Consider the following 17,320-nt stretch of genomic DNA (forward strand, 5'->3'; position numbering starts at 1 on the left):
TTCATAAATGTGATAAAGCAGAAGCATAAAAGTAGCATAAAGAGTAAAATCCCACAAAATGGTCCTTCAGTTCCGCTTTGGAGTCGCTGACGAGGCGATGGCAGCAGGGTGCCGGCCTAAAACATAATAAAAAATAAAAAGCGCACACACATCAATACTCTAGTTCTCTTTGTCAGTCCTCATTTATTTCACCCCTTCACCTTCAGGTCGTACCCAGTGTCACCCGGCCCTCCGCGGTCCATTCCAGATCTCCTGCGGGGCAGCCCACTCAAACAAGCCTGCTTTGTGACACAATGACTCACTCACACACACACACACACACACACACACACACAGTGCGCTGCTAAAAAGTCAAATATGGGGGGAGCAGGGAGGGAGGGATTTTTGGAAGCGTCTCAGTTCTCCCTGGCCCTTGGTCTTATTTCTGGGTCTGTAATCATCCCAGTGATGCCAGTAAAGTTAGATAAAGGTTAACATTGTAAAACATGCAAACATCTGTCTAGTGTGTGTGTCTGTCTATTGTGTGTGTGTGTGTGTGTGTGTCTTGACTTCCGAGTGGAATTGTGAATGTTATCCGCGCCGGCATCAACAGACAGGCATCGCTACCTAGCAGACGAGGGTGCAGCCATATCGCCGTTGTCATCACCCAATCACTGGTATCGTCTGTGTGTGTGTGTGTGTGTGTGTACGCGCCCGATGAAGGCTAATTTAGCGTGACCGTGGCGATGGCTGGTATTGTTGCTGAGCAGGTGAGCTTACACACCTTTCTTACACGCAGGCGGGACCTGAGGGAGAACACGTACACCAAACCTCTGCAGCTCCTCCGGTTGACAGAGGGTGAAATAAAGTGAGAAAAAGACAGAAAAAACAACTCATTGACACTTTGATCCAGAATGAAAAATCGACAACTATTTGATGTATTGCCTTAAAATTATGTGCAGACATCCATGTTCCCAGGAGGATATATTCTAAGGACTTTTGTTGATCCTCTAACGGTCATCAGGTCAAATCCCACGACCAAATACCTGCAAAGCCTCAGCTATGCTTTGTCTTTTTACTTTTTGTACGTACCGCAGCTATACAGGAAGTGCTGCTGCGTGCAGTATGGATAGGACTGGACATGCTACTTCGTCTTAGCATTGCAGCTCGATCTTTGACCCTCTTCCTGATATGCATCCGATATTCGTGATATCTGTCGATCAGCTGTTATCCTTCTGTGCTCTTGACGATGCACCGTTAGTCTTGTTAAATCAGGACAAGCTTTGTCAAGTGTGTGTGTGTGTGTGTGTGTGTGTGTGTGTGTGTGTGTGTGTGTGTGTTGCTCTGTCAGCTGTTTAACTATTTCAACCGAAGGAGCCCATTATGTGAGCCTGTGGTGATGAATATTGAATACACTGTGTGCCCATGTTAAAGTCTGCAAGTGTGTGCATGTGTGTGTGTGTGTGTGTGTGTGTGTGTGTGTATGTGTGTGTGTTTTGTTTGTGTTGTTTCTGCAAAACATGTGATAAGATCTTATGATTATTTCTCAAGGAGGAAAAAAATGCATGCGATGTGCTGAAGAAGCTGCATTCTCCTTTTCATTTTAGTGTATTAACACACATATTTAACACACGCACATTTCATACACACACACACACAGAGACACACACAGCTACATTAGCGCACACACTGCACTCCTGACTTATTTTTCCAGTAGTAAATATTTGAATGGCTCTTGTTTGTCTTTGTTCTGAATGAATAGCGGGTGAACCAGAGGCGGAGGGTCACTGACGTTCTGCCGATCTACAGAACCGTCGTTCGGCTGTATTAAGACAAACAGACGAGGGAGAATAAGTGACAGACGTCCATTCAACCGGCACGCGCTGCTCAATAGGCTACTGATGCAGTTAATGCCTAATTGAGAATTCGCCACCAACGGTCGCAAATGCTGAAACGGGGAAGTTACTGACTGACAGCGCACCGCTGCCCGCCATGTTCTGGGCTCGTTAATGTAAAGACACAAGGACTTGTATGAGATGACGTTTAAAGACCCCTAAAAGTGAAGTGTGATGAGTGTGAATGTGACCCGGGAGCCTGAGAGGCCGCTTGACAAGTGAAGACATCTCGATGTGTCGCAGAAGGAAAAGCTGAATTCCATTCAGCTGCTTCAGTTTTAGGGTCCTGGTATTGTCCGTGCTGCCACAGCTCACTGGGACACTTACATAGACTGGAGACATTGTTCATGTTATTACATTGTTATTACATACTGTGCTCTTCCCACCAGCGCCTGCTGGGGACACGTGCTGACAAGCACAAAGTCAACAGGAAGTCAAATACAGCATTGGTGGACACTTACTATGTGGTGTTTTAGCTCATTTTCATTCATTTATTTAATGTGCTTTGTAATTTGTATGTAACCTATTTGTTTTTCTTACTTCATGTAGGTTCACTCTGATCATCCCCTTCTTGTTGAATGGGTTTATTGGTTTGCGGTGCATAAAAAGGTGGAAACAGAATGAAGCATTTATCTACTTTTTTTTTCGTTTTTGGCCACCTATGGGCAGCAGGAACCAGCTGTAAACACAATACGGATATTGGGCGGCTGTAGCTCATGGGGATGAGTGGTCGTCCTGCAACCACATGGTAGCCGGTCGATCCCCAGCCTCCCCATGGGTCACATGTCGAAGTGTCCCTGAGCAAGACACCCAACCCTAAAATTGCTCCCCGGGCGCCGATCAGGGCTGCCCACTGCTCCTTAATACTAAGGATGGGTCAAATGCAGAGAATACATTTCAAGGTGCATCGTGCCACTGAAACTGGAGCAGTGGCTCGACCTTTTTTAATTACTGCTGCTTTTACACTTCACTTCATCTTCTTTAGGGTGCGACGTGTTGCTCGGGACCGCCAGAGATCCGCTTGCCGAAGCCTCATCGTTAGCTGACGACGCTCTTCCAGGGCCTTTCCATATGGAAAATGTTTAGACGCCACAATGAAGCGCTTTGATTTAATAAATGCATGCATGTCGTTCAGCTACCTCCATTATGCAGCCAAATGTGAGATATGATTTACTTGGATTAGGTTTATTTACGTTTGTAAAGAACCAACAGCCATAAACAAACTCAGTGACTTCTTCCCCAGGTGACTCCTTAATCTAATATAATCTTCATCATCGCTTGGATGGTGGAACAATCCTCTCTCTCTGTGTGTGTGTGTGTGTGTGTGTGTGTGTGTCCAAGACTTTGGTTTTTAAAGTGTTTGAGTAAATCCTTTGATGGATGAAATCATTACATTTGCCCTCATGTATATTTCATGTGCCAGTCCAGATTAGTTATTCCAGGGTTTAGAGAAATGCTGAGTGTGATTTATTTTTAATCACAGCAGCTGTTTGCCTTCTCGTATTGAAGATCTCGCCTGACAAAGACTCAGATTGGATGAGACACATCTGACCCCGTGCAAACCCAATGCCATTTTTAATTCACACAGCATGCAACGTTTTTTTTGTTGCAGATGAAGCGGTCCAACGTTTCGTTTTTTTTTCTTCTGCAGCACGCGCTTCATCCCGAATTAATTCCCTCTCTTCTCGAAACGCACATTTCCCAATCAAACAAAGGCGACCGCGGTTTCCAGCCGCTCCGTCCCACCAGAGCAACATCTGAAAGTATTCCGATCCACTCCAAACGTCACGGCCCGTGTTCGCGGTCGGCGCCGATGAAAGGCTTTCGTCCTGACAAGCGGTTGTTAATCTCGCCGTGACATTTGGCTAATTGAATGTCTGCTGTTGTTTACTGTTTGTTTCCCGCGTCGCCCCTCGAGCGACGACCTCCGCTGCCTTCTGTTTCTTTCGGAGCATTAGCATTGACGCGGGCCGCCGCCGCCGCCGCCGCCGGCTCCCACGGGACACCGCTACTTAAAAACTCGCCGGCTCTCCCCTCATATTCCGCTCACATCTTGCACCTCTTTCCTCCGTCGCTAACGGGTCATTATCGGGGTCACGTGCGGTGAACTCTGACAAAGCGTTTCGCGGGGTGAATCGGAGCGTTAACGCCAGAGGACCCGGCGGTTTGCGGTCACAGAATGTGATTACTTGCCTTGTCCATGCCTGAATATATCCGGTAATTTGTACGTTCTTGACCCGTACGCACTCTCTGAGAGTATGTTCACGCGGCGGGAGGCCACAGGTGTGTGTGTGGCCCCTCTCGGGCACAGAGGCTCCCCCCTGCATTGTGGGTAATAATAGTTAGCAGCAACAGCTGTGCCCCTTCACCTCTAATGTTCTGTAATCATCCATCTATCAGGCCTAATACCCTGCAGTGGTGCCCTCACAGCTGTCTGAGGGGCCATGGGTATCCAGACACCTGTCAATCTCTCTCTGCCGCAGACAAACAAACACACAAACAGAAGCGCCGGCCAAGAAATAATTACAGTTTGATTTCATTCTCGGGGAGGAAAACGCAGCTCCAACATCCTCAGATGCTTCCTATCAAGCTGATGCCAGTTGAGACTGTCCTCCACCTCAAATGCTGGCACATGTTTTTCGTTCACGTGACAAAGACCTCTGGTGGCTGCAGGAATTAAGGCTCTCGTGGAGGAGGAAGTGTGTGCAATGGTGTTTCCTGCTGGCAGAGCGTGTAACCATGGACGTGCACCACGGAAATAAATGGCGTTGGTGGGCGAGCTCTTCTTGGACTTCCTGTTGTGCACGTAAGAGTCGCTCTCCACTGAAAGACTGCTGAGAGCACGCGACCCGAGAGCTTCCATGCACACGTGAATGGCATGAAGTTATGTAATCATACGACTCTTCTTCTTTTCAAATGTCATAAAAAAGTGAAGGTATTGGGAGCCATGAAATGAAAAGTCAAAATATGACATTTACTATTCTATGACATTTAATGACACACTATACTGTCATAGTATAATATATCATAATGTCATAATATATGAACTCATAAAATATATAGTATAGTGTCTAATATGGTATAATATAATGTTTTAGAAAAATATCACGGTATAAAATGGGATAAACATTTGTTTATAGTATAGTAAGTCATAGAAAAATGTCACAGTATAGCATAACATATAAATGTCATAAAAAATAGGATCATAACTTTATAGCATATTATGTCGTTAAAAATGTCCCCATGTAAAAATGTAATATGTAACCTCATAACAACCTTCATAGTATAATAAAATGTCAGAGTTTAGCATACCATCACAGAACCACCTTTGTTGTCATTTGTTCCATTGTTAATATGAAGACATTAATTATATAAACTCTAACCACATATATATATATATACTTTTTGTTTACGTTTCTATGTGCAACATGTGTCATTCTGGAGGCCGTGACTTGTTGCACTGTACTGTTACATTCACTGTGGATTAACCTCATGAAGAGACGGGTTTACTGCTGCGTTGTGATCTCAAGATGAACCAGTGGAGCCTCCAGCGAAGGAGCCTTGAAGGAGTCTCAGGTGAAGCCTCTTGTTGAGCCTCCGGTGGAGCCTCTACTGAAGCATCTACTGGAGCCTCCAGTAGAGCCTTTAGTGGAGCCTCCAGTGAAGCCCCAAGTGGAGCCTCTAGTGGAGCCTCTAGTGGAGCCTCTAGTGGAGGAGCCCAGTGAAGCCTCCAGTGAAGGAGCCTCCAGTGAAGGAGCCTCTAGTGAAGGAGCCTCCAGTGAAGGAGCCTCTAGTGAAGGAGCCTCTAGTGAAGGAGCCTCCAGTGAAGGAGCCTCTAGTGAAGGAGCCTCTAGTGAAGGAGCCTCCAGTGAAGGAGCCTCCAGTGGAGGAGCCTCCATTGGAGGAGCCTCCAGTGAAGGAGCCTCCAGTGAAGGAGCCTCTAGTGAAGGAGCCTCTAGTGAAGGAGCCTCTAGTGGAGAGCCTCCAGTGAAGGAGCCTCCAGTGGAGGAGCCTCCATTGGAGGAGCCTCCAGTGGAGGAGCCTCCAGTGTAGGAGCCTCCAGTGAAGGAGCCTCTAGTGAAGGAGCCTCCAGTGAAGGAGCCTCTAGTGAAGGAGCCTCTAGTGAAGGAGCCTCCAGTGAAGGAGCCTCCAGTGAAGGCGCCTCCAGTGAAGGAGCCTCTAGTGAAGGAGCCTCCAGTGAAGGAGCCTCCAGTGAAGGAGCCTCTAGTGAAGGAGCCTCTAGTGAAGGAGCCTCTAGTGAAGGAGCCTCCAGTGAAGGAGCCTCTAGTGAAGGAGCCTCTAGTGAAGGAGCCTCCAGTGAAGGAGCCTCCAGTGAAGGAGCCTCTAGTGAAGGAGCCTCTAGTGAAGGAGCCTCCAGTGGAGGAGCCTCCATTGGAGGAGCCTCCAGTGAAGGAGCCTCAAGTGAAGGAGCCTCCAGTGAAGGAGCCTCTAGTGAAGGAGCCTCTAGTGAAGGAGCCTCCAGTGAAGGAGCCTCCAGTGGAGGAGCCTCTAGTGAAGGAGCCTCCAGTGGAGGAGCCTCCAGTGAAGGAGCCTCCAGTGGAGGAGCCTCTAGTGAAGGAGCCTCCAGTGAAGGAGCCTCTAGTGGAGGAGCCTCTAGTGAAGGAGCCTCCAGTGCCGCTGCAGGCGCTTGTTGTCTATTGGCAGTCGGCGACGAGCTTCGTTTGCCTTTTGAAATAATAAATCATTTCAAAGGGACGGTGAAATTAGCGGTCCCCAGAGACTTCCCAGAAGCCATCGTGGCCCAGACGGATGCTCGGCTCGCATCAGCTCAGCGCGCACAGGCTGCTGGGAGCATCCCATGACGACCACAGAGCTCTGGGTGGTCTAACCAGCAGACCTGACTCCCATCCAACTTCTGACGGACGCGCTGTTTAACACTGGGAGGCTGATGTGTGTTTAACTGCAGCGACACCCCGCAGGCGCTTTATGGCACCACGTATGTGTGTGTTTGAGAGAGAGAGAGAGAGAGAGAGAGAGAGAGAGAGAGAGAGAGTGTGTGTTTGGGGGCCTGCCCCCCCCCGCTCCGCTCCGTCACAAATCCTGTCTGCTAATGACTACCAGCTCTAACGGACCCGAGGCGGGAGGGGTTAAAGCCCAGCAATTGAGCGAATAATGAGTTGAATTAGGAGATTTAGGGATGAGGTGGAAGGAGAAGGGGACGGGTGGCGCTGAATGAAAACCAGAGGTGGTGACCACAAAGCTGCAGAGCGGCTGTGTGTCCGGGTGTAATGGGGCGGTGAGAAAGAAGGAATGCCACGGCAGAAAGCAGTCTGATTACAAAATAAAAAGGAAATCACTTTCCTGATTTGAATCAGACGACAGTGTTTATCTACATCCAAGTCTCAATCCCCAAAAATATCATATTTTAGTGTTTTTATGCTTCTGGAACGTCATGTTGAAATATCGTTTTGCTACTTTTAGTCTAATTCTTCCCTTTTGCACAAAGTGAGACACATAAAAGAAAACTAATTACTTTAAAGAGTCTTTGTTCACCTTTTTCTTCTTAGCTGAGCGCTAGCAACTACACACATCTACGACAAGTGAATGCACCACCGCTCAGAGGTACTTCAGGACAACGGTAAGTGAACGCATCACCGACCGTCTTCAGTTCAGATCGTGTTGCCGCTTCAACCTGTCACCTTTATTTAATATTGCACATTTTACTCCACGATATTTATATGATAAATTAAGTTTCAGATTCGGATTATGAATAATCAACAAATAAATGATGATGCTGCTACATCGAGACTTTATTGATCTCCATATAGCCGGATGTAACATCGGCCTCACGTTTAATGGCTGCAATATTGTACGGATGAACACTTTAATGCATAATTAATCACAATTCAATAAAGTCATATTTGTATTTACACTGTATGGGACCATTCCATTGACTTTTGTATGTATTGTTAACATGTTATTGGTTTATATAGGGACAGTGCACATTAATAAAACATCACCGTAAAGTCGGCCAAGAGGTTATTTGGATGATATTTATGACATAAGTTATGCATTATTTACTCTTTACAAAAGCATGCAGAAACAATAGAAGAAGAGAGAATATTAATATTACTAAACATGTATCAGGACACTTATACTACATTATGAAGTACTATTAACACGTGCAACAAGCAAATAAACGAGGAATAATCATATTAAATAGAAACACTAGAAACATAAATGTCAGAAGCACAAAACAAAACCTTTTTTAATCCTTCCTGAATTTTTAATGCAGGATTTTTTACTTGTGACGGAGTATTTCTACACGTTGATACTGATACTTTTACTTATTTTACATCTCCGAGTACTTCCTCCATCGCCGCTCTGGTCGGTGAGGAGCTCCACTGATAATAAAAAAAGCCAGATTCCGTCATTTGTCAACACTGATATTGCCGTTATCTTTCTCACAGACACATTTATAGAAGTAATATTCATTTTAGTTGCCGCCATGAGACCAGGGGAACAAATGTCATCACCGTGAGGAAATAACGTCCTCATCAGAGCGCTCGCTTCTGTTCGCTGGCAACAGATTCATGCGGCTGAGAGAAACATTTCCATTCAGATGAAATTGTCGTCCGTTTAAAAAGCCTTATTTTGCATAAAATGTGTTAGTGTTTTTTTTTTTAAACTGATGAGTTTGGACCATCGGAAGGAAAATGTTTATCAGTTTGACGTCGTTGTTTTTCTATTTCCTGGAGGCCGCCTCGGTAACACAATTTTCACTGCAAAGAAATCGGCAAGTTTGAATATAACTACCATTCAGAGTGAGTTGTTGGCCACTTATTAGCTTTATCTTGCATAATATTCCCCCTTTACTCCGTCAGAGGCATGATTAGTTTGAGCGCTCAGACAGTTGCTAGCTGGCTCATGCGAGGCCTTGTCAAACTGTTTTTCTTCTTTCCTTTTTCCAGTCACATCCGTAGCACCCGTCTTTGATAATGCTGCTTTTAAAATGTATTATTTCGCTATATAAACACAGGAGGCTGCATTGTCATCCACAATTTCCAGTAAATTCCACCCAAGACAGCCTCTCGGGCAGTATTTCTTTCCATCCCTGTTTTTTTTTTCTTCTTCTTTGATTGCATACATGTACAAATGAAGCAATATACCCCCCTCCCCCCCATCCTCCCTCCCTCAAGCCGAGCCCTCTTCAAGTGTACACACAATGCACAACATTGTTCAAGGAGACGAGGCGCTGTGAAGGAGCCTGGAAGCCTTTTGAACGTCGTGAAACGAGTCGCCCCGAGGTCGGACGTCTAAATATAAGTGAAGAGTGTGACTCATGCAAGGAAGGAAAGAAATAGACGACAGGTTTTCTATTCGCCGCGTAGTGAAAAGTAAAAAAAATCATCCGAGGCAATGAAATGAACAGCGGAGAAATTCTTTTAATTTCTCTTTAACTTTGAAGCTCTCATCTTCTGGCCTTGTTAGCCTCCAGAAGCATGCGGCAGGGAGACGGGCTATTTCTGGTGTGTAAGGGATGAGATGGGGAGTTGTGGTTGGGGGGGTTGTGGTTGGGAGGGTATGAAGAGACATCAGTGAGTCTCAGCGGGTATAATTATCCCACCGTGGTGGAGTCGCAGCGTGAGCTGATTGTCTTCAAGCTGAGTGGAAAACGGCTCTTCAGGAAAAAGACCTTGACCCTCCAGCTCATCACCAACACTTAGGCTCTATTGTTTACTGAAGGAGACAGACACACGCACACACAGTGTTTGACCCAACCCCTAGTGGCAGGTTAAACACTGAGATTGTTCGGCCCCGTCATCATCAGAGTTGAAACTCTTTAGAGGCCTTTCTGAAGCTGATTGTCCCGCCTGCCAGACGAGCTATTTTATTTGACTTGATTACTCCGGTGGATTTTTAGGGAAGTCACATGGTTCCTGATGGACTCAGTTGTGTCTGCAGCCAAAAATGCTGGAACAGGAGTGCTGAGGTAACGGGATATAGTGGACCTAGTCGCCATTTTGAACCCTTGATTTTGACGTTTTCGGCGTCGCCATGTTGTTGTTGTTTGCAACCAACGAACGTAAGTGACCATATTTGGATTGTGAAGGAGTGATGTAGAGACGACGGATATGTCTCTGGTAGCAACCTGTCAATCACCTTGTAGCCCCGCCCTAAAGCATCCCCTGCTTTATGGTCTGTTTGACTCTAAATGGACCATCATTTGAAGAAGACTTGAAACTATAGATTGAGACATAAACTCATGTTTACAATGTTTACTGAGGGAATAAATCATGAGAAGTAGAGTCATTTATATAGACTTCTATACAACCAGAGGAGTCACCCCCTGGTGGTCAGGAGAGAGAATGCAGCTTTAACACATGAAGCATAGACTTCTATACAACCAGAGGAGTCACCCCCTGGTGGTCAGGAGAGAGAATGCAGCTTTAACACATGAAGCATAGACTTCTATACAACCAGAGGAGTCACCCCCTGGTGGTCAGGTGAGAGAATGCAGCTTTAACACATGAAGCATAGACTTCTATACAACCAGAGGAGTCGCCTCCTAGTGGTCAGAAGAGAGAATGCAAGTTAAAGGCACTTCAGCATTGGCTTCATGTTTCAGAACCGGAGGTTGCCGACTTGTCAAAGAAAATGACCCCTGATTTGGCTATTAGTGCATTTTACAATTCTAATGACATTGATTTGAATGTTACTGGGAAGCCACAGACGTCTCTAGACCTCTATACGACCAGAGGAGTCGCCCCCTGGTGGTCAGTAGAGGGATTGCAGGTTTTAAGAGACTTCCTCATCGGCTTCCCTCGGCAGAACTGACGGAGGTTGCATGAAATCTGATCCAGTTTGAATAATAAGGATAAGGGGTTATCCAATATTTATATTACTCAGACAGGATCGCAATATGTTCAAGTTGTCGACTAATCCTTCGCCACTGCGTTCACGAGGTAAACAGAATACAACGTTTCATCGTGCAGCGCTCGAGTCTTTCCAAACCGGAGACAATATAAATCATTGTGAATTATCGTCTCTGAACTAAGAGTGGTGTTCATGCAAAATGAATAGAACTTGAATGGTGTGGAGCGAGCGACTGCTATATCAGTCATGGTCATGTTTTGACATTTGAAAAGTTATTATTTACCCAGAATACACAGCAGGTAACAGTCAAAGTCCATCTGGATGGGAACCACACTGTGGAGCGGGTTTCACCAAATATTCAACATATTAAACTGGAGTTAGACGCTTCTTAGTTCTGTTAGTCTAATGCGAGTTAGTTCAGTTCTCTGAACTGAGGTGTTCAGAGACGGAGTTGTTGCAAGAAAAAAAGAAAACTCTTTTTTAGGTTTGCTGCATGAAACCATAGCTTCTTTTTTTATTTTAAAGAACACATCCGGTGATATATTTATAGTATTGTTTTTCTCCTTAGTGAATCCACTGAAAGGAGCAAAACTGAAGAAACGATTCCAGTAACTAGTATTTATCCCTCTGTGCTATAGAGCTCCATTGTTGTCCAGAAACGGTAAAAGTCACATAAATGAGCCACGATGTCGCGTGACAAGTTCATTCATTACAACGACGAACACAAACAAACACTGTAGTTTATTTTAACATGGACCCGGCGCTGCAAATACTCTGTGTGTGTGTGTGTGTCAATGCAGTGCGAGTATTCTTAAATGATGTTAGAGCCAGAGATCCTTTTATTTTTATTTTACTGAAGGCTGTCCTTTGTGTGTGTATATATATATATATATATATATATATATATATATATATATATATATATATATATATATATATATATATATATATATATATCTGTATGTTCAAATGTATATATTTATTTCTATTCATATATATATATAGATGTAAAACTATATATATTTATTTATTTACAGCACATATACACATGTATTCGTCTCACCCGTAAAGGCCTTTTGACCACTTTGTGAAATTAAATTAACATATCTGAAACCTTTATATATATATATATATATATATATATATATATATATATATATATATATATATATATATATATATATATATATATATATATATATATATATATATATATATATATATATGTATATTTTTTATTTTTTTTTCATATTCTTTGGGGACACTTTCTGTTTCATTCATACTTTCCTTCTGGGAAACTGGTCCTCTGCAGCTTCCAGGTGTGAGCCAGTGTGTGTGTGTGTGTGTGTGTGTGTGTGTTTGTTCGTGCATGAGGATCCATGAGAGAAAAGCGTCATATTGAAATAAAAAAAACAAGACTTTTTTTTTTTTTTTGGAATTCACAAATTTTAATTCACTTCAACGCTGGATGAACGAACATTTCATTGGAACTGCATTTGTGTCCGACCCTGATTCCTGTCACACAGAAAAGCACAACAGCGCCACACGGAGCGACCGCAGCCGCCGCCGTCATCAAAAGGCAGGAGTGTAGCAGCCGACCCGGATAGTCAAACAACGCGGACACTATCCCTCCTCCGATATCATCTTCTTTTCTAAATCAACATACTGTATACTTGTACACAACTGACACCAAGCAAAAACAAAACAAACTGAATTCTTTAAATACTCCTGTGATTGAATTCGCCTGGCACAATGAAACAAACTGATTTCACCGAGTCGTCCTCCGACGCTCCAAACTGGCTCAAACACTTTAAAGTCGCTCCGCAAAAATAAAAGTATATCAATAACAATTTGTCCCGTGTCGGGTATTTACAGACATCCAAAGTGAGGAACAGAGTCAAAACCTGCCACGTTTCTTTAATGGCTCAAAAAAGTAGATTGTCATCAACTGAGTTTTGCTTTCTTATTTAACTATTTCTTTCATTTACCTTTTTTTTGGGGGGGAAACAGACCAATAAAAATGGCATAATACAACATGACGGGATTTTTTTTTTGTTAGTTTTTTTTGTTTACCAAATAACACTCAGTAACTGCTTCTTTTTTATTATTTTTCTGTCACTCTCCGCTCCTTTTCTTCCTCTTCTTTTTAGGGCAGAGCGCTCTTAATGCCTCTTGTTTCCCAAAACCACCGCCCAAGTTCTGAAAACCGATATTTAAACCCCATGGAAATAAAAAAAAAACTAAAAATAGCGCGCGATGACAGCAACTCTAACCATAATAACAACAATAATAACAATAATGATAATAATAATCATGGATAAAGATAGCAATAAATAGGGTTGGTGAAGTTTAAGTGCGGGTAGGTGTGGTGAAACACAAGACTGTGGGCACCAATTAGAGAGAGGAAAAGGGGAGAGAGAGTGAGATGGAGAGAGGAGAGGAAGAGTGGAACTACCGCACATAAAGTGACTGATTGTTTGGTGGCTGAATCTCCGCTCTGTCCTTCCCTTCCTCGACATTTCTCCCGCCACACATACGCCAGGAAGGGCGCCACATCCTCTCGCCTGTCCTCTGGCCAAACTGTCCACTGTCCATTTTAAAACCTCACGTTGTTTTAGTCTGGGAGGGAGCGAGGGAGCGAGTACATCACATCCAGTGTCTTTGTGAACAGTAAGTGCTTGATTGGACTGGTAGTGAATCTGGAGAGTGACAGTGAGGCGAGGGCAGATCGGGGTCGGGGTCGCCGTTTCTTTCTTCTTTTTTTTGGTGGACGAGCGAGCGTAGAGGTCTCGGAAATCCAGTCCACGAATGTCACTCAGCGGGGAGAACGTCTCACGAGAGGAAGAGCGGGACACCCGGCAATTGGGAGAAAAAGTCCGATGGTCGACGTGGAGATCTTGTTGAGTTTGTAAATTGAGAGGCAAGAGCAGCAACAGATTACCGGTTGATGAGAGTCTATGAGTGAATTATTTAAATGTTTCTTTTGGGGGTGGGGCGGGGACTTTCTTTCACAGTTACACAACCGTTTGTTTTGCTGAGGTACTTCCACTCATCAGATGTCTGCCCCTATAAAAGAGTCTGTCCGGTGGTTTTACGGCGATGGTTTTCCCTGACGTTCGCCTCCCCGTCAAGTCGTGGCCAGTTCCTCGTCTTGTTTCCTCCCCCGCTCTCTTTCTCCCGTTCCTCTCCTCCCCCCGTGTGTCGGTCTCTACCTCTGGTAGTCGGCCTGCTCTCTGGGGCTGGACGAGGAGCTCCCGGGCCCCAGAGGACCACCGGGCCGGCCGTGCCCCTTGTCCATGCCTTCCTCCGGAGCGTTGTGGCTCCCTGAGGACGACTGGCTCGAGTTGGAGCCGCAGGAGGCCGGCGGCTGGTTGGCGCTGACGCAGTTCCCCTCCGCCGAGTGGTAGATCTCCTCGGCTCCGTCCTCGCTGGACTCCGGGTCCTCGGAGCCCGAGAGCAGCTCCTCCTCCCTGTACTCGCTGACGTCCACGCCTCCGCTGGCGGCGGCGCTCTCGCCAAGCTCCTTGAGGCGGCCGTGGTGCTTGACGTGGTAGCGCTGGTTCTGGAAGAACTTGATGATGGTGTGCTTGGGAAGGTCGAGCTGCGCGGACAAGGTGTGGATGGCCTCCTGGTCCGGGTACAGGCCGACATCCTGGATGAAGCTCTGCAGGATGCCCAAGGCCTCCAGGGAAATCTAGAACACAGAGAGAGAACGTGAGAACCCAGCTGAATAATCCCCGTTTTGGGTCCTGATGACGAGAGCGAGTAGAACATATTGTACCTTAGTGCGCGATCGTGGCTTCTTGTTGCTCCTGCAGCCGCCTCCGGGTGGACCGCCGCCGCCGCCGGCTCCCGGCCCTACGTTCTGTGACCCGTCGTCGTTCACCGGGGCCGACGACAACAACTGCTTCTCCTCGCGCATCGGAGACAGCCGGTGCTCCTTCATCGGGGTCGGGGGCGGCCTGTGGTGTGCCTGACGAGAAAGACAGAAGAGCTGATTGATTAAAGGGGCACAGTGACCCCTGATCGAAGCAACGTAGACGAAATGAACGACAACCGCGATGTAGAACTGTATCAACTGTAGCTGGCGGTAAACTCGTATGATGCAACACACACACACACACACACACACACTCCAGCACACAGTAGCCAGGGCCGCTTCACAGCGAGAACAAGCGTTTCAGCTCACAGAGCGTCGCGGTCTAATAACCAGCGTCCAGTTATACCTTTGACCTGATGTGTGGAAGAGTCGTGAGAGTAAACCACCCGTCCGCCAGGAAGTCTCTCATTTACAAACTATTTAACCACTCGACACCTCGGAGGGCCAGAGAGGAGAGGGGGCGTTTGGGATTAGTGCAACGATTACGTCTGTGAGGTCGACTGATGTTCTAAAAGAGACAAAGAATGCTAAATGAACGGAGGAAAAGTTGCCCAAAATCGATTAGACTGTTTGTGTTAAATCAACACGGCAGGTTTAATTCTGTGTTCACCGTTTCAAGAAGAAAGGCAACAATCCTGTGTTTAAATAAAGTTTCACTTTACGCATAAAATGCACTAAAATTGACACATGGTCATGAAAATGATGAATGGAATAAGTTAATCATCGACATGAATTATCTGCAAATTCATTAAAAAGCAGTTGCAGAAAGGTTTTCGCCGTATTTGACGTATTATTATGTTTTTTTCTCCAGATTTTAGGTGCAGAGATACACAAACGTTGTCTTAAGCCCTTCAGTGTTTTCGAAACAAGTAAAAAAAAAAACACCCTGGTTGCTTGTGCAGGTTGATCTCTTTTTAACTGCACATCTGTTTGTTTAGCTTTGGGACTGTACTCACTTCATTACTCAGGGATGTATATTTGAGCATCATCTGCATGGTTTGGGTTTAAAGAGAAAAGGCTCTAGAATCAACCCCTTGATTACACACGTAGATACAAGACTTATAATCACAATAATAACACGACATAATAAACATCTATGGTCAACCAATACATTACAGAACACTACATGTTCTGGCCTTGAATTGTTATTTGCTCATTCTGCAAAACAAACAAAAAACACATTACAGATGTGCTAATTTGCCTTTTATGAATGTACAACATTACTGCACATACAATGTAGATGTATAGAAGTAGTCTAAGAGAAATAACGTTCATAAAACATTCAAATAGTCTTTGTCCTTTACTGAATTACAGTAGCTATTTTACAATGATCACATAACTTTTAGGTGCATATCATAAAACAGATTCAGAAACCTAACTCTTGTTAGGCTGAACTTCAGATGAGCGTATCTGGATATGAAGGACATGAAGGAACGTCCCTCTCTGGGGGTCCTCTGGATGTCACGGCCGGTGTGACGGCTGTTTTGACAGGATGAAGTGTTAGGAGGGAAAGTGGGGACTTTGGGTTGTTTGTCAGGAGGTAGAGGCTGTTGTGAGAGCGCTGTGGTCGTGTCCCGCCCGCTCGCTTTAAGAGCAGGGAGGGGCCTCCCACTGGAATGCCCAGCTATAAATCTGTGGTGCATTAAAATTAAAGGACCCACATAAAGATAATAGTCATTCGCTTTTCTCTCCCTCCTCTTCAATAATAACAGGGTATTACTTAAATAATACTGCAGGGCAGGCCAGACCATGAAATTGCTGCGATTTCATTCGCTTCAGGAGGAGGGGAGAGAGGGAGGGGAGGGAGGGGAGAGATGACCAATTTACAGGAATTCAGTATGTTTTTCCCTTTTTTTTTGTCATTTCTTCTCCCTCCCGCCCCCAAATCTTCTGTTCCTTTCACGCAAAGTCTGCAGATATTGAGAAAAGACTGCAAGAACAAAGAGAGCGAGAGATACAGGAAAAAAAAAAGAGGAAAGAATGAGAGATATGCACCCTTTGCCCTAATGAGGACCACACAGGCCCGAGTCTCCCCATACAAACGTATGGAGACATGTAATGACTAAATTGCGGGTAAATAATGGAGGGGATTGCGAAAGATCGTCTCCCAACCTCAGACCTTCATCGTTTCTCTGCTTATTTGGGCCGACAGCGGGGACTCTTGGATCAATCGCTGCACGCACACACACACACACACAGACACACACACACACACACGCACACACACACACACATACACATGCACATGCACACACGATGGGGAGTCTGGTCTCCCTCATGCACTAATGATGATGTTAGCGAGCAGAGCCAAGCGCACGAGGCTGGTCGGCTCCTTCAGGGTTCGTCTCCTCATTTGTCTCCTCCTTCCTCTGTGCTCGCACTCTTCTTCTACCTTTTTTTTTGTTTGTTTCTTCCTCCTTTTAGTGTCTTTTCCTTCTCTTCTTCTGTGCTTTCTCCTCCCTCCCCTCAGGTCTAATGCATCAGGACACTAATGAAGTGGGCCTCTGCCAAGCCAACATGACTCCACATCAACATTGGCTCTGAACTGGAAGATGCCAGGAGCTCCCAAGTCCCCACATCCTCCACCTCCTTCCCTCACATTGAAACTCCCAAACCTTCTCCACCTTCAGCCTCCGGCTGCCTCCACCTCTTTACCTCCACCTCTTTGACCTCTACCGTCAGTGCTGCGTACTGATTTACAGACTTCTAAACAGCCATTATTTTCAGT

General features: G+C 45.3%; 1 protein-coding gene across 1 annotated transcript in view; it reads right to left on the reverse strand.

Moving 5' to 3' along the window:
* Positions 1–13,920: 13,920 nt before the first annotated feature.
* Positions 13,921–17,320, reverse strand: part of satb2 (SATB homeobox 2) — a gene marked incomplete at both ends in the record, with an annotated part of 34,483 nt that continues 31,083 nt past the window's right edge. Inside the window, 2 exon segments of the mRNA XM_079230800.1 lie at positions 13,921–14,406; positions 14,494–14,685. Of these exon segments, the coding sequence (XP_079086926.1) occupies positions 13,921–14,406; positions 14,494–14,685 (678 nt within the window).

Source organism: Taurulus bubalis (assembly GCF_910589615.1).
Source record: "Taurulus bubalis genome assembly, chromosome: 15".
NCBI classification, from domain to species: Eukaryota; Metazoa; Chordata; class Actinopteri; order Perciformes; family Cottidae; genus Taurulus; species Taurulus bubalis.